Raw genomic sequence first — 23,192 nt, 5'->3', positions numbered from 1 at the left:
TGAACTAAAACTGTAATTTCAATTTAATATTCAGTTGGAAGTCAATTTTGGAACTGGAAAGCTTTGAAAAATGTATGCTGGTCACCATTCTGTCAGCAGAAGAGTGTGTTTGGTTATTTCTCATGCTAAAGGGAGTGTCATTTGTATCATTCAGACTTGCAATAACTTCCTGGGACTACCAGAGAGATCAGTTTTGCTTTGTGTTTTAACCAATCTGAATAGTTTAATAGATGAAAAAAGTACTTATTCAGCATGTTTTAGGCTACTCAAAATTCCACCACAAATTTCCACTGTCTTCTAGAAACTTTCTTGAAAATGAGATACCAGTTTTCTTGGCAGGCTGCACCAAGTACTAATAAATTGTCTGCACCTTGTTGTCTTCTATTTTAATCTTTTTTCAAAGGCACCTTTTAGTTACTCCATGCCTTGTGTACTTTCCATCTCAGAGTGACAGGACACAGCAGGTCTGCAGGCTTCGCTAATGTCAAATGGGCCACAGAGACAAGGCAGCACCTCTGGGGCAATGTGTATTTCACCATCTATGTGAAATACTTCTGTTTCAAATGGCCACGGAAGTGGGTATGCCAGGCTCATCTAGGCCTTGGAGAAAAAATCACTGTACTAAATTTTGCTACAGTAATCAACTCAGGTTCAGGTTCTGCAATACAGTTTTTTACCCTGCAAACAGTGCCTCTGTAGAATTCAACTTAACTGTGGATATTTATATTTTACAGTCTACCTAGTATCAGTACTTCCTGTAGTATTTTTCCAGTAATTAAAAAAAAAAAAAAAGATAAAAAGATTTTAGGTATTTTCCAGAAACATCCTACAGCTTTCAGCAGAAGTTAGATGTATTGGAAAAAAGTCAGATGCTTTCCAGCTTAAGACAAAGAGTAATGGAATTTACTAATTCCATTTCATGGCAACATAGGTCTGCCTTTAATTTTTCCCTGTTATGTAAGCGCCTAGCTTTAAAGTTATGTTTGAAAAACACAAGTAAGTAAAAGAACATGTCTACATACCGAACCAATGATCTTTTCTTAGAATTAAACAAGTTATGCTTGGAGTTATTTTTCTTTGCCAGTAAATGAAGGCTTTTAATGTTCTGGATGGGATAGAACTTGATAAACCATGTTTTGGAGAAGGGTATTTTGAGCTATGCTTTGTCATAACATTTTCCTAATAGGAGTACTATAATTTATTTAAAATGTGCTCCTTGGAACCTCTATTAAAAAGATACAGATAAAGGACTGAGAAACACAGATCACGAGTGTTACAGAAAATCTATAAAAAGTTATTCCTTCTTACTTGGTATTATTTTGCAGCTCTACCTGCTGCTTTTATTTTTGTGCAGTTTCAGTGCAGTCCATCTTACTCATGTATTTTGAAAGTTCAGTCTGATTTTGAAAGGATTTTTGTTTAGAATGGCTGTGAGCCAAGAGTCTAGCTGAAGTCATATATGGAAAAAAAATTCCCCACAAAACATTCCTAACTTTTTTGTACTGGCCTACTATTAATTCTGGGACCAGTTCTGCTCCTGTTTGAAACTGAAGTGTGACAGCTCTGATCTTCCAGAGAGAACCTCCACACCGGGGCTGCAGCACTGTTTTGAATTTATCACTGCCAGATGGAAATATCAGGGGAATAGTTTTCTTCAGCAGAATTTTTTTTGTTTCTTTCAGACCAACCAAAACATTTTGAGATTTGGTAACTGGCGGGTAGTTGGCTAAAAAGGAAAAGCATACCTTCTTTTTTATTTTTTTTTCCAGGCAAAGAGACTGTGGTTTATGGGTTTCCTATGAAAAATCTGTATAGACGCTTTCTGCAGTCAAGTACAACTTATTAAAACCCCTAATTTTCACTGAAAAATACTTCTGTCAGTAAATTCTTAAGCAGCTTTGCATGATAAAAAGTAGCTGTGCTTTCCCTGTTCCTTTCCAATTAAACCCACGTGAAGGGAAAAGCCCACAGACTGATGATATCTGTGCCTGCTCTGAGCTGCTTTCAGTCTTCCTTTTGTGGCAGCCCTAAATGAGCTGGTTTTGCTGTAAGGTTTAACATATCTCAGTCTGCTGCTGGGATGGAGATAGGGAGATGCTCCTGATTTGGTAGCAGATGACGGGACAGTCAGATTTTGTAGGGAGCTGGGACTGGTACCTCGCGCATGCAACTGCTGCTGGGGTAGACCTGTTTAGGCATGGTGAGTATCCCCAGTATCTGCGATAACTTCATAGCAAAGCAGGCAGTTAAAATAAGGCTGGATAATAGCTGATCATAAAGATACCAGGTTGTATAGGCAGGTGTGTTTCATGTCTTGTTCCTTCCTTCCTCCTCCTTTCCTAAAATACAAGAATCTGCTCATACAGGCAGAGCCTCTGGAAGAGGTTCTACTTTTTCCACAGCCTTGGAGGGGGTTTGAAACTGGTGTCATGCAGCCTCACAGAAAAGAATAGTTCAGAATCAGAAGAAAGAGTGAGAAATCCCCACACCTCTGGGCTTTCTCCTTAGTAGGTTTGCCTGCTTTCCCTCAGCCCAGAACAGAGTGGTTTTGTTCTATGAGAGGTGAGTGGGATGGGCCACCTTGGTTCAGAGCACACTTAGGTTCTCCCAGAGTAGTAAATGATAGAGAAGAACCTTCCAAATATTTTCCAGAGTCTTCTGCCTTCTTTTCTGTCCTCCCGTCCTAAGAAGCTCTCATCTCTGGGGCCACAGAAAAAAAAAAAAAAAAAAGGGGGGGGGGGGGTTCTGTGGGTCCCTATGGCTCTGTGATGCTCTGCCAACATTTTCACAGTGTTTTTCCCAAGGAAAATTTTATTTCAGAAATTTGTGGCACCAAAATGCCTTTCTGCCTTCCAAAAATAATGTTCCATAATTGCTGACTGCTGTCTGAATCTTTCCTGAACTCCATACTTTCCTCACATGACATCTAAGAAATAAAAGAAAGAAAGAAAGAAATGAACTACTTATATTTTTCTTTTTGGAGCTGTCAGAATTTCTGTCCTCTGCTCCATATGCCTGACTTTTTTGTCAGTGGTGACCCTCCCTTGATAGGCATCTACTTCATTTCTCAATTCTTCACCTTTACTAATACTTATGCAAAGCTCAGAAAACTTCAGGCTCTGAAAAACATGTGCAGCTGTATGCTGCAAAGATGGCCAGACAGTTTAAAATTCATTCTGCAATAGCATACAAAATTCTGTTGTTACATCTAGCCTTTGGAACTGAAAAGATTCTGCACAGCCTTGATGATAGCTGGCCATGGGAAAAAGCATACCTCTTCAGGCTGCTGGCAAACTGAGTGCAGTGTAACACTATCTGCTCCCTGCCACATTAGAGTTTTAATTTTAATAATTTGGTGAAAGTTTGTGCAATTGCAGTGGATAACTTTAAAAATATGTATATCATAAACCATTTCCATAGTATTGATTTTACATTATTTCCTATTTTTAGAATACTACAGTGAGCTCTTTGAGCTTTACTAAGGCTTCTGTTTGCAAGTTGAGTGACATCCAGTGAAGATGAAATTTTAGCCAAACGGTTACAAAGATTGTTATAGTACACATATTGATTTCTTTTTCTTTTTGTTTTCTGATTTATTGTTCCGTAGGATATCCCATCTTAGCTTTGGTCAATATTTGCCTCCTGGGTCAATAATTCTTGATATTTATTTCAGCTGAAATCAATACTAGCTTCATGTCATATTCATTCATATGAGATTGTTTGGTGTATATCATATACTATCCATATCCTAAAACTTACATATATTGCAATGTGTATTGGATCTGAAGTTATTTCCTATTTCCTGACTTTATCAGTATGATTGCATTGAACTCGGTTCTGTTTTTTGCCATTTTAAGAGCATGCTGTGTTTACTTGGCTGCGCAAATTAAGCCCTGCTTCCAGCCACTGGCTATGAGGATGATCTGGCTTTTTGCAGATGTGGGAGTGGTGCTTGGGTGGAGCTGCTCAGGAAGGGATGAGTGAGGCAACAGACCAGTGTGAGCCAATGCAAGTGAATCTTGGCTCTCCCCTTTATGTGCTAGGGTCAAGAGATCTGTCTGGCATTTAAGGTGGCATCCCACAGCGTTACTTAGATATTACAGCAAGTAGAGCATAAAGCGTCACTGCTAAAACAGTCTGAATATGTTCAGACATAACTCATTCTGCTATAAAACGCTGATTTGAGGATTGTTGAATTGTTCCAGCGGGTATGGTTTCTGTTGCCTCCATCCTTGGCTCTCTACAGAGCACCCTGGTGCTTTCTTGCACCCACTGGTTGCTCCTTGGAAAAGGTGCTTTGTGGGGAGCATCAGGAAGCATGAGCCTGCAGGAGCAGGCACAGGTGTGCAGGAGATGTGGAGCGCTGCTAGCTGCGGGTTTCTGACTCTCTCTGGATGGTGCATGACTGGAGAAGCAGTTGGGGGCAGATGAAAGAAAATTCTGCCTTGATTCTATGAAAAAGCATTTTTCCAAATCAGTCATTCTTTTTTTTTTTTTTTTTTTTTTTTTTTTTTTTTTAATTTTGGTTTGTTGAGCGTTCTTTGGAAAAATTGCTTTTTAAAGAAAATCTACATTTTCCACAGGAAGAAAATGTCTGTGTTTGTGCACTTCTATTCACACTAGGCCTAAGAGGCAGAGAAATATTACCACACCAGCATTAGAGAAGCAGAAACAAGGTTAAAAACCATATAAGTCACTGTCACAACCAAGATGAAACTACATGCTTCTTGATGTATATTTTTATGTTGTTACTTTAGCATATTGTATCACCTCTAGTACTCCTCACTGCTCATACATTTGACCAGAGGCCAAATCAGCAGAAGAAACAGCTGAATTGCCGACATCTGGCCAGCAGCAAGGTAGGAACTTGTAGAAGTGCTACTTCATAAGTGCGCCCAGCAATACTTTCCTTAGGGCTGCTAATTAGTCTAGAGAATTAACTACAGCCACGGGTTTCAGAGGCCCCTAAGGCCATGTCTGGTGACTGTCAGGCATTCACTTTTTGTTTTCCAGGACTTACTATATCAGCAAATGTAGTGAGAATTAGAGGGGTAAGAGACAGGAGGACACAGAAATGTTCTTAAATGAGTATGGAGGCTGAGACAACTGGGGGAACATATTTGCTAACAAAAAATGTGAAAAAGGCTGCTGCTAAGGAAGAAAAAAGAATAATCTGTACTTTGTGTCCATAGTAAATAGGTCATAAAGTAATATAACAACTGAAAATAGTTTAGATACTAGGAAAGCTTTTGGGGGGTAAAGCCAGTGAAGTAATCACAAGCATTCCCTGGAGCTGTGGAGCATCAGTTCTTAACGGTCTTTAAAAAAATAAGTAAGGAGATTTTATTGGGTCAAGTGTGTTCCCTTGTGGGGAAACAAGATGGACTCATAGACCTCTTGAAGTTTATTGACTAGCCATAAGAAAATGAGGTAGATAAGAAACCGAGCAGGGAAAATGCATTGATTTCTAAACCAGGTGGAGAGATTCCAGGTACAAATCACCTGTGAGTCAGGGCTTTAACTGAGGAACAAGCAACATGTAGTTTGCAGCATCTTCTTCTGCATCTTCTTAAAATGCAAAACTTCTTGAAGGAAGGAAGGAAGGAAGGAAAAGAAAGAAAGAGAAAGAAAGAGAGAGAAAGAGAGAAAGAAAGAGAAAGAGAAGGAAAGAAAAGGAGAGAAGAAAGGAAGAAAGGAAGAAAAAGGAGAGAAGAAAGGAAGAAAGGAAGAAAAGGGAGAGAAGAAAGGAAGAAAGGAAGGAAGGGATGTCTATGAGAAAATATTCCTAAAAGGAGGGGAGAAAAGGGGAAGGGACCAAAATCAGTGGTGCATACAGTTAGGCCAGCTAAAGTTGGAGAAGGTAGAAAGCAAATGACATATTCTGAAATACAAATAGTTTTCATGGGTTGGTATGTAAAAATCAGTCCTAAGAGAACCAAATTTCCTCAAGTGAGTGGTTATCTATGGAGTTTGAAATTCATTAACAGGAATAGGTAGCATTAGTTCTAACTTCCATTTCATTTTTTACTTTTCATTGTTCAGAGTTAGTAAGAAATATGATTTGCTGTTTTCTACAGCCTCAGACAAGTTTCCATGAAATCCAACTAACTTTAGCAAACAATTATAAAGAGTAAAGGCCTCAAGGAAAATTGCTGGTGTGTTCTGTAAACATCTGGTTGCCATTTTCAATTACAAGGACCAACCCACTGAAGGAAGCAGTTTAGTTTTTTTGGAACAGAAATGAGACACTGGGGTTTTTGTTCTTTTTCGTAGTGGAGAGTAAAGGAAATGTCAGGAATAGAGAGGTCACTAGATGCTCAGCTTTTATAAATACAAAAGTCTCTGAGAAAATTAAAGTAAATTGAAATCAGGTTCTGAAAGTGTAAACAATCCTGTGGAGGTAAGGTTAAATAAGCAGGACTCGAGATCCTAGCATGCCAGCAAAAGCACAAGATCATTCCATCATAAATAAGCCATTTAAAATACTGTGCCAAATAATAATGATGAGGCTAGCCACAGAAGTATGTTGTGTGTTACAATACAAATACATGCATATACACATATCTAGCAGATGTAATTGCTTTTCCAAAAATCATTTTTGTTAATTCTCGGTACAAGTATACAGTATACAAAACAGTTGGTTTCTTAATGCAAAATACATGTCATGTGAGTCCTGCACAAGGTTTTGACAAGTAAAACATACATTTCAGAGGCATTCTTTTTGTATGTTGTTAAGCAAGGAATTCCTTAAACAAGCAAAATACTTAGAAATGTGGTTATCCTCAGAGCATACTGAATTACAAGCATACTTAATGTTTGTTAAATTTGTTCTGCTTCCTTAAAATGATAGTTCGTATAGTTTTAGGAAAAAAAAATGTATACCAGAAACATGTACTGTCTTGATCACTTTTTAATTTTGCTTTTTGAAATTAAGCCTGGCTATTTGCTATGCAGTTGAAAGTGGCTGCCTAATCTCATGCCACAGGCATCATTGGTTGCAACACAAGACAGATTAGTTTCTGGCATACCCAGATAAATGCTGTTCTCTAGCGTGATGCTGTGGTTTCTTGTTAGACAATGTAAAGGCATTGTATATTTTTCAGAACAATATGTATTCTCCTTCCTAATTATTAGCAGAACATATTCATGTTTTCTAGCAGAAAAGCATACAAGCTGTTTCTTTGTATCATTAAAATAAACCCTCTGTAGAATTGTACTAAAAACCCTGGTTCAAAAGCACTCTCTTCCTTGAGGAAGAGAAATTCTTTATTTGTTCATTAATTAAAAAAAATGCATGGCCATTGAACTTTCTAAAGTTAAAAACAAAAGATAGCATTTAGTCATAAAGTTACTGAACATATCTTTCTTTGAATGTTCTTTTTATCCATGTAAACAGAACATACAGTCCAACAGAGAGTGGCATCTATTGAGCTGACATAGAATTTACAATAATTAAAACACTACACACCGATTACACAGTGAGCTAAAATTAAAACTTTGCTGGAATAAATTATGTCATGTTAATAGAATCTGAAAAACACCAGTGTCCAGGCAGATTAACACGGCCAAGGGAAAGCAACAATGTGCAAATCCACTGAAAATAAAGAAATACGAGGTTAAGGGATAGGTATACAAGCTTTTAAATGCATGTGTCTATTCTCAAATGTCATATGATGATCTAATATAAGTGCTGGGAGAAGCCTTGCCAGAAGCCTGCAGCAGTCCCGTCACAGTAGTCTCTCCAAGGCACTGTTGCGTTAGTGCTGCCCAGTGTTTGGGCTGCTGGAAGCTGTGCACCCTTTCTGAGGCACTCCCTGGCTGTGAGCCTGGGTCAGCTGTGAGAAATGCGGTGTCTTTTATCATTGTGCTCCCATTTTAGGTAGAGGCATTCATATACCTCTGAAACCAAACCAACATGTTTTGTGTTTGTTTGCTTGTTTGTTTTTTACTGTAGCTGCCATGGCTTTTGTTGGGTCAACAAAAAAAATATAAGCAAAAAGCTTATATGCTGTGTGTGCCTTCACTGTAATTTGCAACCAGCCCACTCCATTCCTAGGTTCAGATTCCAACTTTCTCCAGCTGCGTCCACTTTCAGCTGACAGTTCTTTTGAATGCTGCATCCCCAAAATGTTCCAGACATCAAAAGTGCAGTAGCCACCCACAGGTTAAAACATGTTTCTGAACATTTCATGCACCATAATATTGCTACACTGGCTTATTTTTCATAAAATGGGAACCTTTCCTTCATGAGGGGAATGATAATTCTACCATTTTGATGGTCATTATACTCCCTCAAAGTTGCTTTTCAATGGAATATTGAATATTCTTTTACTCAGCCCCTGAGGTTGTCCATTTGGATGTAGTCCTAGTTTGCACAGATGGTGAAGTGAAAGGAAGCTTTTCTGACCTACTCAGAAACCAGAATTAACTACCCCTCAGTTTACAGTTGGTCATAAGAGCTTTCGTATTTCTGGAAAACAAAAACAAAACAACAACAACAAAAAAACAACACCTCATACAGAAAAATGACACCTCATTGATTAGAAAGAAAAAAATATAATGATTAATTTCTAGCATTTTTGGCAGGCTCATTTCCTTAGAAAACAATGTCCATTTTTAACAGTAAAGGGACAAAATATGGAAGGGACTGTGATTAAAAAGTAGCAAAGGAATAGGATTTGAAAAGAAGATGAACAACCTTAACTGGCAGCAAGATTAAAAAATAGGCGTTTTCTCAGTGGTGCCTCACTAAGTAAAATTTGTTCAGATTATGACAGAGGGAAGAACATGCTCAATGGTGAATGGTATGCATTTTGGAAAGCTTTAAACAAATGATTCAAGGCATAAAGTGTTTCTATAACAAGCTCATTGTTGTAATGACTTTGTTTCTGACATTTGCAGTAATGCTGTCCAAAATAAATATTTAGCTACAAAGAGGAGTTTCATTTTTAATTTATAACGACTACTAAAAATGTGTATGTACATAGAATGTACTGGGCTTTTTTCTACATTGTGTAAAACAAGATAAATATGGCATAACCACAGTTATTTTACATCTGACAGTAGGACTACAGTTCAATTGATCAGGTTTTGGAAAAAAGAAATCTTAGAGGAAAATGGTAAAAGAAGGCAAAGCTACTTTTTTCTTTATTTTGAAGAAAACCACTGTTCCTACTTTTTTATTTTTTTTTTTTGGTAACAAGGGAAAATAGAAAATCTATCACCATATCCAAGTATTTTGTTGAACAGGTAGATAAACAAAATAAGAGCAAGACCCAGCTATTTTAGACTAGATCAAGAAGCAATTATCTGCCTAAATGGGACTTTAGCATTTAAATATATAATTTTTTTTTCCATCTGGCTTCTCTTATAAAAAGAAAACTCCAGTTTTTACAATGTCAGTAACACTAATTATCACTGGGAGCTTTCTAGAAGTCAGTCTTCAACAAAAAATAATTGAGATAATTTTCTTTAAAGAGTGGGCTGAAGACAAGGACTTTAAATACAGAGTCTGGCACATGTTAAGCCCATTTGCTCTTGGAATTAAGTGTTATGGCTTTAGAAAAAAAAAATTAGAAGATCTTTGGAGAAAGTTCTAGGAACAGAAAGAAAAAAGTACTGGTATAGAATGTAACTGTAGACCAGTTAGGTTGCCCAGTTTGTGACAGGATGAGGTGTGAGGTAGGAGAAAGCAGATTTTTCCCCTTCTCTACCCAGCTCCATGGCACGTCTGACTTACATGCTATATGTTACAGTACATGTTTTCTGCTCATATAACACTGTGGCATTTCCTGATGACCTTCAAAAGTGAGAGGTCTGACCCTATATTTCTTTAAAATGTTTGGAAAGAAAATTTTAACTCCCTTGTTAGAGTTCATGTTCCACGGATGCTCTGCAAGGTAGTCGTGATGATATGCGTTTCACCTGCTTTCACCACCACATGGCATGCCAGGTGAGTAGAGCTGACAGGCAGCACAGGGTGCTTCAGAGAAATCAGTATCTATGTTGGAAAGTGCCCTCACATTAGCCATGACTTAATTATTGCATTGTTGTGTCTTCTCTGGCTTTGGCTAGCTCATAAATAAAAGGAGTCAAATCCCTAGTCCTGAGGACAAGTGATGCCATGTGGCTCACATCCATGTATCTAAACTCTTTTTTTCTCTGACTGAGGGTGGCCTGCTCTCTGCTGGGTTTCAGGAACTGTCACAGGCTTGAGCTTTTCTCCTAAACTATGCCTGGGGCATTGCATGGCCACCCAGAGAGAAGAAAACAAACACAGCAGATGACTGCAGGCCAGTGGTTGAGCCTGTGTCCTCTCACTGCTTAGTTTAGCCATTCTCTGCTCCCTAGTTCCTCTTTTGCAATATTTTGGTCGTTTCCTGCCTCTTGGGTATTAAGGAATCCGACACATTAATGAGTATTGTCTGTCATAGGATGCCCAAATGATGTAAATGCAGTGATCAAGGGCAGACATTCAAACTTTAAAGTGTGTCTTGGGTTCTTGCAGAGTTGATCAAACACCATCCTTTTAACATTGCAATTGTAATCTTGTTTGAATTAGAATGAGATAGGGCATTGTCTCCTTAGAGAGATGTCTTAGAATGAGATAGGCCTGTGTCTCCTCTATGTCCATGGAAGGGAAGAGGCAATCTTCTCAGCTCTAGCGCTATTTTTTCCCATTAAAGTCAACGATGAATTCTCATGTGATCATTCAGAGAGCTTCTCAGTTCAGGTTCCTCAGGTTTTCAGTCCTGTGGCAAAGATTAGTAGAAAAATTGGAAGTGAAGGGATAGATGGAAAGTATACTCAGGCTGGCAGTTTTCTTTTCTCAGGCAGAACTCCTTCACCCCAGGCACAACTTGCCCACTGAATCGTTTTTTCCCATCCTGCTAGCTCTTTCCATTTGTTGCCTGCGCCTCTACACGCCCAGACCCTTTCTTGTAAGAGTAGCAAAATCAGCAGCTTTGGTCATATTCTAGCGTCGAAGATGCCTCAGTACCTCTCGGTTTTGTTGTAGCATCTACTCACACACTCATCCAAGTTAGAGATTCCCAAATCTGGCAACCAGCAGAGGTAAGGCTGCTGCTGCTCCATGCCCCGGCTCCAACCAGCAGTGATGCTGCACATGTGTTCCCATGGGGCACACGCACATGGACACACCTACACTCCCTGGCTGTGCACGCACACGTGGCTGGCTGCAGACAGCAGTGCACAGGGACACACTCAGTGCTCACAGTGCACACAGTGCTCAGTGCAGACACAGGCGGTGCCTGCAGCCTCACCTACCCACCAGTGCTCACTCACCCACCCGCCCTCGCTCGGCTGCTGCCACCCCGGACACACGGGGCTCTGAGCCCTGGTCCCTTCCAGCTGCAGCACCCAGAGCCCCAGGCACACACTTGCACACAAGATCCCCACAGCCAGGAAGAGCTGGAAATGCAGTTTTATGAGAAGACAGTGCAGGCTGTTGATAGGTACTCAAAAGCCGTGACAAGCACTCTTTTCAACTTTCATTTGACTCACTTGCTCATGATGCATCCTTCCACTTGATAACTGTATGCTGCTTTTTCACATGACTTTGCCTTAGGGTGTGCAGAACAGTGATACTAAATTCTTTCCTGGACGCAGTCCCAAGAATTATTTGTCAGAGTAACTTGGATCAAGTAGCAGTGAGGGTTATCCAAAGGGAATTGTGTCAGGCAGAGGATTTTTTCTTGGCACAGATCAGAATGTAACTCTTCCTTCTTCTCCTTTGAGGCTTGGAGAGCAGAGTACCCACATCCTCACTGCATGGAGCTGCGTGGTTCTCTGCCCTTCCCTGCACAGGGCAGAGTTCTTCTCTCCCTCAAGGCATGAATCTCTTCCTTCTCCCTTAGAATCACAGAATATCTAAGTTGGACCCCAAAGGACCACCCAAAAATAAATAAAATAAAATAAAAAGAAATCATATCACATATCTAAGAGCACTGCTTCTAGAACACTGTTACTGAGAGTGTTTGCTTCTTGAACTCCAGCAGCTCGGTGCTGTGACCACTGCCCTGGGGAGCCTGTCCCAATGCCTGACCACCTCTGGGTGCAGAACCTTTTCTTTGCACCTCCGTGCAGCACGGAGCTGAGGCCTTCCTCCTGGTGTGGGATGGATCCCCCCTCTTTCCCACCAGCAAAGAGCAGAGAAGCACTCCTTTGGTGCCATTTATTTAAGGTTACAATTTATCTGCATGTTTATTTTCAAAGAATTGCACTTTAAAAGAGATGTGGGTTATCCCAGAGGTGGGATGTGCAGACTCTTCCTTCCACGTCCTTGATGCGAAAATCTGGTGATGCTTTGATTTCTTGTCCTTGGTCAGAGTGTGTCCCACTGCCACCTCTCCTGCACAGCCCCAAGCCCTGCTACCAGAACGGGGACATCGTTTTGCTATTGCCTGTAACAGATGCAGCATATGGACAATAACTTCTTAACTACAGAGCTACCCTCACCATGAGTTTCTTCATCCCAATCCAATCCCTACATATCTCAACTGCATGACCTCCACCCTCCCCATATCACATCATCTCCTTCCATTTTTTTCCTGGCTCTTCATCCCAGTCCACCTTCAGCGGCCTGGTTAATATCCATCTGGCCTTCCTGACAGAGAGTTTCCTTCTACATCTTCACAGCAGGTAAGGAAGCACCCACACAAGTGGATTAGCTGAGCTGTGGCAGATCTGTCACAGCTACATGCTTTAGCTATTTACTGAGCACTTCTGTCCCAGAGAAGGTTAGGTCTCAGTCCCACTCTGCTTTCTTGTCTGAGTGAGAAACATGTCAAGCTGCTTTGTCTGTGGTGACATACCTGATGTGTAAAAATACATATGGAGTAAGAATTGCAGCATTTGGGAACAGCTAGGGATGTAAACTTTTATAGCCTGCATACAAATAGAGGATATTGTACTGGATAACTAGATGTTTTTGGTTTCACCGAGGCTTGCTGTGCAGAAAGTACCCATATGTGGAGACCATTCCAGAGTCCTCTGAATATTCATCCAAAGCACTGTGTGTAAGCACAGAAGTGGAATAACAGGCTTGAGTGTTTGAAATGCCCTGATGTGTTTGCCATTGGGTCAGGACTACATATTTTCCTTCTGTTTGCTATTGAACTCTACTGTAGCTCGCAAAGAATTCTAATAGCATATTTTCATAGCTTGAGTTCACAGAGTATTCCATGATAAAAAAATACAGGTTGCAAGAGTTACAATCTGAAATAGAACTCAGCAGAAAATTATTCTTAGCCTGACACTACCTCTCCTGATAAACTAAGAACCATCTAATGCACCTGTTTTACATACTGCAGTACTCCTTGCCCCAAAGCTGACTAAATTAACTATTGAATGTACTTTACTTACTTTTATTTCCAGTAGTCTGTTCACGCTTTGGTTGCACAAAAAAAAAAAAAAAAAAAAGCTGAGCCAAGGTAAAACCTTGATCATCCCCAAGGGGGCTGAATAATGACTGTCCTCAGGATTCCTCTAGCCTTTCCCTGGCATCTATACAGCACCCATACAAAGTATTTCGTGAATGAACTGACTGTGTCTAACAATCTCAGCCTCATACATAGAGTGTTTTTTGTTGTTGTTGTTTTGGTTTGGTTTGGTTTGGTTTTTACACTTCTAATATTTCACTGTAATTAACACGTAAAAAGATTTCAGCCTAATTTGACTAGTTAAACAGGTGGTTACTGGGCATTATGGAAGAGTATAGTCAGTCTCAACAAGTAGCACGGAACATGCTGTGTGAAACAGTGAAAGCTTTACACGTGGAAAGATGAACAGCTGCCTTTCAGACCAGTTCAGAAAATATCAGAAACATGACCATCTTTTCCTGCGCTATCTTCACTTATCAAAGTGATCATTTCTTAATTGTGGTGGTAGTGAGTTCAAACTGGTGATAGCTCATGACTATCAAGAGCCACATTTAAAGAAAAATGTAAATACCTCAGATAACTAATTCTTTAATTCCTGAAAACCTAGAGATGAGACATTCTTTTAGGAAGAGCCCAACACACAAAACAGGGATACTAAAATCTTTTTAAATCCCAGATTATTAACAAAGAGAAAGCATTCAGTCCAACAATCAGCATTCTGATCTTTACACAAGTGAGACGGCTGAGCTGCCATAACCAGAAATAGGCTTCAAAGGATATTTTCCCTTGGAGTGCTTTCAGTCAAGCTCAGATCTTCAGAGGTGTGGAATTCCCACATCCCCCAAACAGCCTGCCTAATGCTGCTGCCCTGTGAGATGCTGGGGGACATAAAATTCAGCCTAGTGTAGAGAGGCAGGCAACAAGGCTTTAATTTTGTCTTTCAGACATCTGGTAGCTCTTCTACTCTATACTCTTGACTACCAAATTGTTGGCTCCCTATAAACTGATTATATTGCAGGGCTGCAGCCTGCTTTGTAAGATGTTTCGGTCTGTCATTGCAAATCTGGATTTGTGCACAAACAGCTACTTCCATAAGTAAGTGCTTCCTCACCAAACTCAGTTCAGTCTGTACTCCCTGACCGTCCAGGAGCAGTGTTTTTTTTTTTTTTTTTTCCCCTCTACAGACTATGAGGAGCCATGATACTTGACACTAAAACTTGCAATCATTGTATTTTTCCTTAAAGATAAGGATTTCAACATGCCAAAAATATGTTTGTATTGTTTAATATTTTATAACCTGAAAGAATACCTCTTTCTGAAAAACTTGTTTTCAAGTCCATACAGCATAGAGTTGCCTGAAAATATGTTTCAAATAGAGCAGAAGGGAAATTCTTTTAAAAATATGTCATGTATAAATCCCAGGATTTCCCTTGGCAGAAGTTCTATAGCCACCTAAAGTAACTTATTCCAGTACTTCTTTCTTGCACTTAGAAATTTTTCTTTATATAATCTTTACTGTGAATTAGAGAGGACAATTGATTTCAGGTAAGTAAATATTTATTCTATGAGAAAGACATCTCCTATCTCCTTCACCTTATTTTAGAGAAAACATCCAAAAAAAAAAATTCTTTTGATCTTCATCATGGTTCAAGTGTGTGATGGATTTACCCCGGACAGCAACTGAGCACCCAGCAGCCACTCCTTCCCTCCCACTGCAGCAGAATGGGGGAGTCAATCAGAAAAGCAAAAACAAGATAAAGACAGTTTAGTAAGTGAAAGGGGGAAAAAAATGGTGTGGGAGGAATAAAAGTGATGCAAAAGGCAATCACTCGTCACTTCCCACAAGGAGAACGATGCCCAGCCATTTCTCTGGAACTGGAGGTTATGTGGTATATATATATATATATGTATATATATATATAAAACTGGAGTATATATATATATAACTGGTATATATATATATATAACTGGAGTTTATGTGGTATGGAGCATCCCTTTGGTCAGCTGGGGTCAGCTTTCCCAGCTGTGTCCCCTGCCAGCCTCCTGCCCACTCCCAGCCTACTCACTGGGGGTCAAAGTGAGAAACAGAGGGGGCACTGGCACTGTGCAAGCTCTGCTCAGAAGCAGATAAAACATTGGCATATTTTCACACTGTTTTAGGCACAAATCTAAATCACTGCACCATATTGGCTGCTAGGAAGATAAACTCCATCCCATCCAGAACCAGTACAAGGTGTTCCAAAACCTATGTGGTTCTTGTAACCCTTCACCGAAACCATGCTTTCCAAAACTGGGGAACAGTGTTACTGGTGGGATGCGACCAACGCCGACTGGAGCAGAATGGTCACCTCCCATTTCTTGTTGCCTCCTGTTTCTTGTATATAGCATTCATAACCAGGTTTGACTGCAGCTCATGATGTCTGCAAGGTTACAATTGTAATGAAAAGGTCTCTATTATTTAGAATTCTGCGTGGCAGGGAATAAATTCAAACTACAATGCTTAGGGAGGAAATTCAGCTCTTTCAGTCCCCATAAATCTTTACCAACAACTCAAAGGTTATTTGTCTTTTTTACAACGGTATTATATTGTTGATACAAATACAGTTTATGAATCTGGCCCTTTTCTGCAGTAGTGCTCTCTGGCCATTTGTATCTGTCCATCTGATTTTTCCATCTGAATTATGTCACTTTGAACTTGTTTTGAATTTCCTCAGGTTGAATTGAGGTAATTTATCAAAATCATTTTGAATTCTGATCATGTTTTCCAAAGTGCTTATTCTTCCTCTAAACCTGGTGTCATTTGCTATTTATAAATACGCTTGCTATTCCATCATTCAATTTGTTAATGAAAAATTTGAATATAACTAAGTGTACAGTAGGGACTTCTGAAGTTCTGCTGCAAAAATATCCACTGTGACACTGTAGATTTTATTTTTTCAAATAACTATGCACTCACCTTAAGTTATGTGGAAACACTGTCAAAAGACTTATTGAAGTCAAATTGTTTCATTGCTACTATTTCCTCTTTATTCACTAAATCAGTTACTCCATCAGAAGAAATTAAACTGGTTTTATGTGATGTGTTCTTGATAAACCAATGTTTCTTGGCTGTTTCTTATCTTATTATCCTGTACTGCTTATAAATTGGTTATTTTTAATAGTGATGGTGGCAAGAGAGTGCAAAATTGCAAATTGACTAGAAACTAAAATAAAAATAAAGCTGACTGGCCTTTTCATTTCCCAGCTTAAATGAAGTACAGAAAGACAAGCATAAACGATGAAAAATGTATTTGATTTTCAAAGTTCATTCATTTCAAAATTCAGGATGGGGACCTTAACACTAAAAAATGAAATTTCAATCTGTGGTATTGAGATGAAACTTATTCACTTGATTAAATCAAAGAATATTTTTCTGTGCATGCACACAGAAGATTAAAACTCCATGGAATTTTAAGCATGCATTTCCCAGGTTTCCTGCAAAATTATTACTCCAGTGCCATAGCCTGTGGGGATAACGTTTTAATTTCAAAGTTAGGAAAAAGATTACTTCATTTTAGAAATCTGCATTCACCTCCAGAAATTCTTGAAGTTGATCTGTAAAATGTGTATGCTTTAAGTTTAAAACCCCACTAAATCCTCATTTTATTTCTGTTCACTGAGATTTATGACATCAGAAGACAAAAACTCTCTGCGGAATATTTTTTTAGAAAAGCTAACTGTTTTTATTGGTCTCTGCATTCCCACTGCTGGTAAAAACATGTTTGTTTTTCTCCTTAGATTGTTATCTATTAAGTTGTTTTTTTGAATTAACCATTTTAATTATTCCAAGTAATATGTCAGAGTAAAAGCCAATTTAAACAATGGTATCTTGATTAAAAATTTAATTTATAAATTGTGTTGATTTTCAATTCAAACTTATTGCTCTTTGAATTGTATAGCATGTACTTTGTCTAATTAAGATGAGTAAGTAAGTAAAGGTGGTCACAGTGAGTTGGTGTCTTACAGACCGCTGTACTACTTGTTCTTGGATTATCAATGCAAGCACACAGTTCTCAGGTATACATGAGATGTGCATCTCAGGTACACAAACACTTTTTAAGCTGGAACTGCAAGACAGAGCTACAAAGACTGCTACATTTGCCTACTCAATCTTTTAAGTTTCCATTTTAACCAGTAAGTTGCTCTAAGAATGCTGTCACTTCTATTGAAAATTCAGGATGTTATGGTCTTGCTGGGTTTGTTGCTGAGTTTAGTTGGACAATTTCTAGGCACAGCCTCCACCTAAAGTTACACGAATGTAAATATGTAAACTGATGCTGCAGCTTTTACATCAGTTCTGTGCAGGTGTTTAGATCTGGCTCTGTAGAAGAGCTAGATCTTTTCGTGTGTCAGTTGAATTCCTCAGAGGATGTGATTTCTTTGTGATATTAACCCTGCTTGGGAGAGGATTCTCATTTAGAGAGGTATATTGGCAAAATTAAAGTCTTATTAGTATCATTTGTGTAATTTAGAGGACAGGAGGGTGAAAGAGATGGAAAAAGATGGATGAATAGAATCACAGAATCATAGAATAACCTGAGCTGGAGGGGAGCCCCAAGGATCACAGAGTCCAACTCCTGGCTCCACACAGGAACACCCAAAAATCAGACCATCTGTCTGAGAGCACTGTCCAAGTGCTTCTTGAGCTCTGGTGCTGTGACCACTGTCCTGAGGAGCCTGTCCCAGTGCCCGACCACCTCTGGGTGCAGAACCTTTCCCTAACCCCCAGCCTGACCCTCCCCTGTCCCAGCCCCATGCCGTTCCCTCGGGTCCTGTCGCTGTCCCCAGAGAGCAGAGCTCAGCGCCTGCCCCTCCGCTCCCCTCGTGAGGGAGCTGCAGGCCGCCATGAGGCCTCCCCTCAGCCTGCTCTGCTCTGGGCTGAGCAAACCCAGGGACCTCAGCTGCTCCTCATACGTCCTATCCTCTAGGCCCTTCACTGTCTTTGTTGTCCTCCTTTGGATGATCTCTAATAGCTTTATGTCCTTCTTATATTGTGGTGCCCAAGCATCACATCATGCTGCCAGCATAAGCCAAATCCTCATTAGCATCATTTTACCTTTATAGTGAGATGTAATTCTGTGAATGAACACTCCTTTTGTAGGCAAGGCCTTTATTAACAGGCTGAACACAAAAATTTTGGTTCAAAAAGATGCTCAGAGAAGGGATGAACAGACTATTGTAACTTCTTGTCTTCAGAAGTTACCATTCTCCTGCTTGCCCACTGCAAATGCAAAGTAATACAAGGCAGTAAAGATCATCACCATGAGGTGGGACATCACATTCCTTAACCGATCTACTGCTACTGCATGCTGAGCTCCACTAGTTTACTGAATTTCAGTAGACTGAATTTTTACTAGAGATTTCAGTAACTGTAGACAAAACCTCTTACGTGGAAAAACCTTCATGCAAATTATTAGCAGTTATATTGTAGAAATACTTCAAATGTCCTCTCAAAGCCCACTTGTGATATGAAGTCTGTGGGAAATTATCAAAACACTGTGTACAATGAAGATGGAATAATTTAAAATGAATTAATGTTTCTTCTTCTCTAAAACATATTGAAACACGAGGTTTTCCATGTAGATGTCTTGTGTTATTACTGTCACCTCTGTGCTTCCTTTCTCTTTTATTGCAGACTGTTCTAGCTCACACAATGTATCTTGCTTTCTTTTAGTTGTCATTTCTATGAAAAGGATCTTCTGTGATAAACTACAGTGCATGACACCTTGGGATACTTTGCTTGGCCCATTTGGTATTACTGAAATATTAAGAATGCTAGCAATTTTTTGCTTAGATATAGGATTATAATTGTCAAATTTGTAGAAGGAAGACAGACTCACGGTCTCCTGATTACAGGTGTTCATTTTCTAATAAAAGTTAAGCTGTGTGAGAAATGACACAGGCAAAGTCTGAGCTCCTTTCATGGAAGGGTCAGTTCTAGAGCTAAATGAGGCTTATAACACATGCCTTTTAGTTTTGTTTTCCACGATTTTTTTTTTTCAGGTGCAATTCATTAGAAATATATTGATACAATTAAATAAAAGTCTGAGTGTTCTGTTAGCCTGAATGTGGGAGACAGCACTAGGTGCACATTGTTTTCCTAATAGGAAGTCTCCTGCTTTCTAAAAATAGGAATGTTTCAGTTCTGATTGTTCTGTACTGAAGTAACTGGCTAGATGTCTAATTACTTTAAATAGAAAACACAAATAGTGGCAGGCATTCAACCCATCCTGAAAAATTGTTCCTAGCAGCTATCTGCTCTACGTCCCGGGCACTGATTCAGAAATGAGCTAGGTCAGAGGGCCCTTTTTCCTTTGTTTTCTTTGGTGCATTCATATCGATCACTCTGCTGTGTCCTAAGGGCAAATGATACACAGTGCAGCGAATCCTTTGGAGTCAGGGATCAAATTCATTCCTGGCCAGGATGCATAGCAATAAACACAGGAAGGAAGTGAAGTACTTCTGAGAAATAGAGTTCCCTCCAGCACCCTTTCAATTTGCACACTGCAAGACATTGTGCTTTGTATGTAATTATAATGATTTATTCAAAGGTGTTTACTAGTCAAAGGCATAATGTTTTGCTTATCTGGTAATTACATACCTTGTTAAGACCATCGAGTAGGTTGTTTACACTGTCAGTCTTTTGCACTGAATGAAGTATTAGCTTGTATGTTTTTTCAATGCTTTATTTGCCATCTGTGCTGTCTTTATCAACCTGCAGTTTTTTGAATTTTTCTTTCACAAAGGATTATGTAGTGAATCTGCCGTGTGTAAATTTCACATACCTTAATTATTTTTGTACCATAATACTAGTTCTTGTAATGTGAAATTCAAGATTTCTTTACAGTAATGGATGCAATGTACATAAAATTCATCTCTTCAGCTTTGTAGCACGGCTTATAAACATTAAAATGTGATGGCTAATTCCATAAACCTAGGCCCATTCTGCACCACCAGTTCATTACTGTACTTAATGTAAATTGAGTGTTAACTCTCCATAAGTAAAATCTTCATCCAGTTTTGTGTTTGTCACTGTGACTAGGATAGGAAAAAATACATTTTAGAGAGGGAAATCAGCCAAAATAAATATCTCTGTGAGCTGTCAGTGGGACCAAATTAAGAGTTAATCTTATACGATTAGGAAGGTATTATAGGTGGATATCTTAGAAATTAAATAAAATACGTGTAATCTTAGGAAAAAGAACCAATCAACTAATTACTGAAATAGCTGTCCTGTAAAGATCTTTGACCAAATGTTGTACCCTGCCGTGGATGCTTTACAGGATGCTTTGGTCATCCTGTCACTGAAATGGTTTACAATTTACTTAATTTCTGGTGTCCTCAAGAGATATAGTGATTCCATTAATATTTTCAGAAATACCACCATCTCTAACTAGTTCAGATTACAAAGGCTATATACAAAACAAATAAACAAACAAACAAAAACACTTCAGGGAGCTGACCAAGCTAGTTTCAAGCTACATTGGCTTTTCTACACCACATCACACACTGCAGTATGGGCAGACTCCAAGACCTATTTGTGTCTAGCCTATAACGGTGTTTAATTGGTAAAATTAATGAGTTTTGCCTTTCCTTCAGGCAGTTGTCTCTGGTTCCAGTGTTGCTTGTTTCCTGAAAATAGAACCCTGTGGTCTCACAGGTCAGCTTCATCCCAAAAAAAAGAAGAATCAGTGACACAGAATCTAACTATTTGCTCAGTGCAACTTGATTTCCTCATGTGCACCAGTTCTACATGTTGGTAATCTATTATCTAATATTTAGGAAGCTGCTACGCCAGAATTCAGACTAGCAGTTCCTGCAGTTTGCAATAGCATGACCAATCTTAATTCCTGTAAAATTTGCTTCCCAATAATGAAAGAACACAGAAGATCATATTGCATATTGTGCAGTACTGGGGAGTTCAGAAAAAAAAAAACAGATTAAAGCAGCACCATGTTGTTCAACTTTTTAATTTCTGAAACTAAACAGGTGATTTCTTTCATCTCAGATCAGACACCAGGGGACTGGACATTGGTAGCTGTCAGTAATTGTCTCAGATATAACTGGAGGTGCCAACTGTGAAATCCCTAAATATATATACAAAGCCTGGTAGTGAAAATGTCATTTTCCCCTTTGCCACCTGTAACTGTTCATGTACTTAGCACTCCAACAATTTGCTGTTCCTCAGGATTCTGCTCGAAGTATCTTTTGTTCAAATTGCATGATATTTTCTTTCTCAGTATGCTTCTTTTCATTCCTGATAGGTGGCATAAGCCCTTGGGATCTTCTGATCTGCTTATCTTCCAGAAAAAATGATGGTACTAGCTGCATTCAAAGAGATGACTTGCATCATCTAGAGTTATTCCAAAAGGTATGAAATTATTGTGTTATCCTTTGTGGGAATGAGGGCACAGGGCTAGCCCAAATTTTCAGCAACCGCTCACAAAAAGAAATGTATCTAATACTCATTTTACACTGCATGAGCTTGGTTGAACAGCTATAAAAATTTTTTTTCAAGTTCCTACCTACTGAAAAATGCTTGTCACATACGAACAATTCATTCTTTATATATCATCCAGAGATCAAAAGCAGTTTCTCATTTGGACATAATATGTCATTTTGGATGTCAGCATTTCAATGTAAATTGAATGAAAATTGTTACAACTGTTTGTTAAGTTTTGCTTTTCTCTTCTTTAGCTTGAACTTCATTCTTGACCACCCTAAACAGAATGACAGGCATCAAAAGCATCTACAGAAGTTAAAGGAAATTTAAATAAGTACTCCATTTGAAAAAGAAAATTTAGAAACGAGGAGAAACAATTAGCAAATGCATACAATATTTTAGAATAATAACACAGGCAGAAGATAAAGCTGGACAAATTTAGGCTTCACAGTTTGTATCACTCCTGAGTTTTATCTAACATAATTGCTACTTGTAAATATAATTCAGGCACCTCTTCAAACAGTGACAATACACCTACAATTGATAATGTTTAAGCTGGACTGGTGTCACCCTCCAGGGCCTTCACAAGAGTTCTTTGCTCTGGCACAGCAATCAGTTTACTCACAGTCAAAAGGAACAATGGTGCCAATAATTCTGTGTATTTTCAGGATTGCTTTTTTTTTTTTTCACTTGACCATATCGTGGGTCTGATTTAGGTAACTCAGATATGCAAATGTCTAAACAAATACCTGGCCTGTTAGTGAAAATATATAAGTGATTTAAACCGAGATCTTTGAAAAAAAAAAAAAAAAAGTGAAACCAAACTATAGACGCATTTTGTCTTAGGATTCAAGTAAAACAGCATAGATAATAACAGCAAGACTCTGACCTGAGAGACTGGGAGAAATGGAGCTACTTTAAAAAAGCATTTAGTGCAGGTATTGAGTTCATAAGTATCCAAAAAGCCACTGTCATGTCCACTGAAGTCTGAGATAGGAGTATGTACATTGGGGTTCCCTGGGACAGAGTATGCTATCTTGGTATATCCAGATGAAAATATTATAGCAACTCCAGTTTGCTAGAAACACAGATGCTTTGATTTCAGGTCTCAGATCATAAAACCTCTCAGGCTTCTGCAAACTGCATTTTGCTCATTCTATGCATACTGCTGTATCTGAGCCTTATATAATAATCTTTACAGCACTCTGCGATGTCCAGAAGTTTCACACATGGATAACTGAGACATGAGGTGATCAAAGGAATTGTCCAGGTTCCATCAGGAAGTCTGCAGCACAGCAGGGACCTAAACC

The 23,192-nt window shown here is 39.0% G+C and overlaps 1 protein-coding gene across 3 annotated transcripts in view; it reads left to right on the top strand.

The window, feature by feature from the left end:
• CPED1 (cadherin like and PC-esterase domain containing 1) overlaps positions 1-23,192 on the top strand; it is a 152,753-nt gene that overhangs the window by 13,221 nt on the left and 116,340 nt on the right. For all 3 annotated transcript variants that reach the window (XM_013194593.3, XM_013194592.3, XM_013194594.3), the window contains one exon: positions 21,704-21,810. In XM_013194593.3, the coding sequence (XP_013050047.3) occupies positions 21,704-21,810 (107 nt within the window). The remainder of the gene's footprint in view (positions 1-21,703; positions 21,811-23,192) is intronic.

The sequence above is a fragment of the Anser cygnoides genome, chromosome 1 (genome assembly GCF_040182565.1).
Source record: "Anser cygnoides isolate HZ-2024a breed goose chromosome 1, Taihu_goose_T2T_genome, whole genome shotgun sequence".
NCBI classification, from domain to species: Eukaryota; Metazoa; Chordata; class Aves; order Anseriformes; family Anatidae; genus Anser; species Anser cygnoides.
Note: the sequence above shows the minus strand (reverse complement) of the source record. Positions and strands in the feature narration are given on the sequence as shown.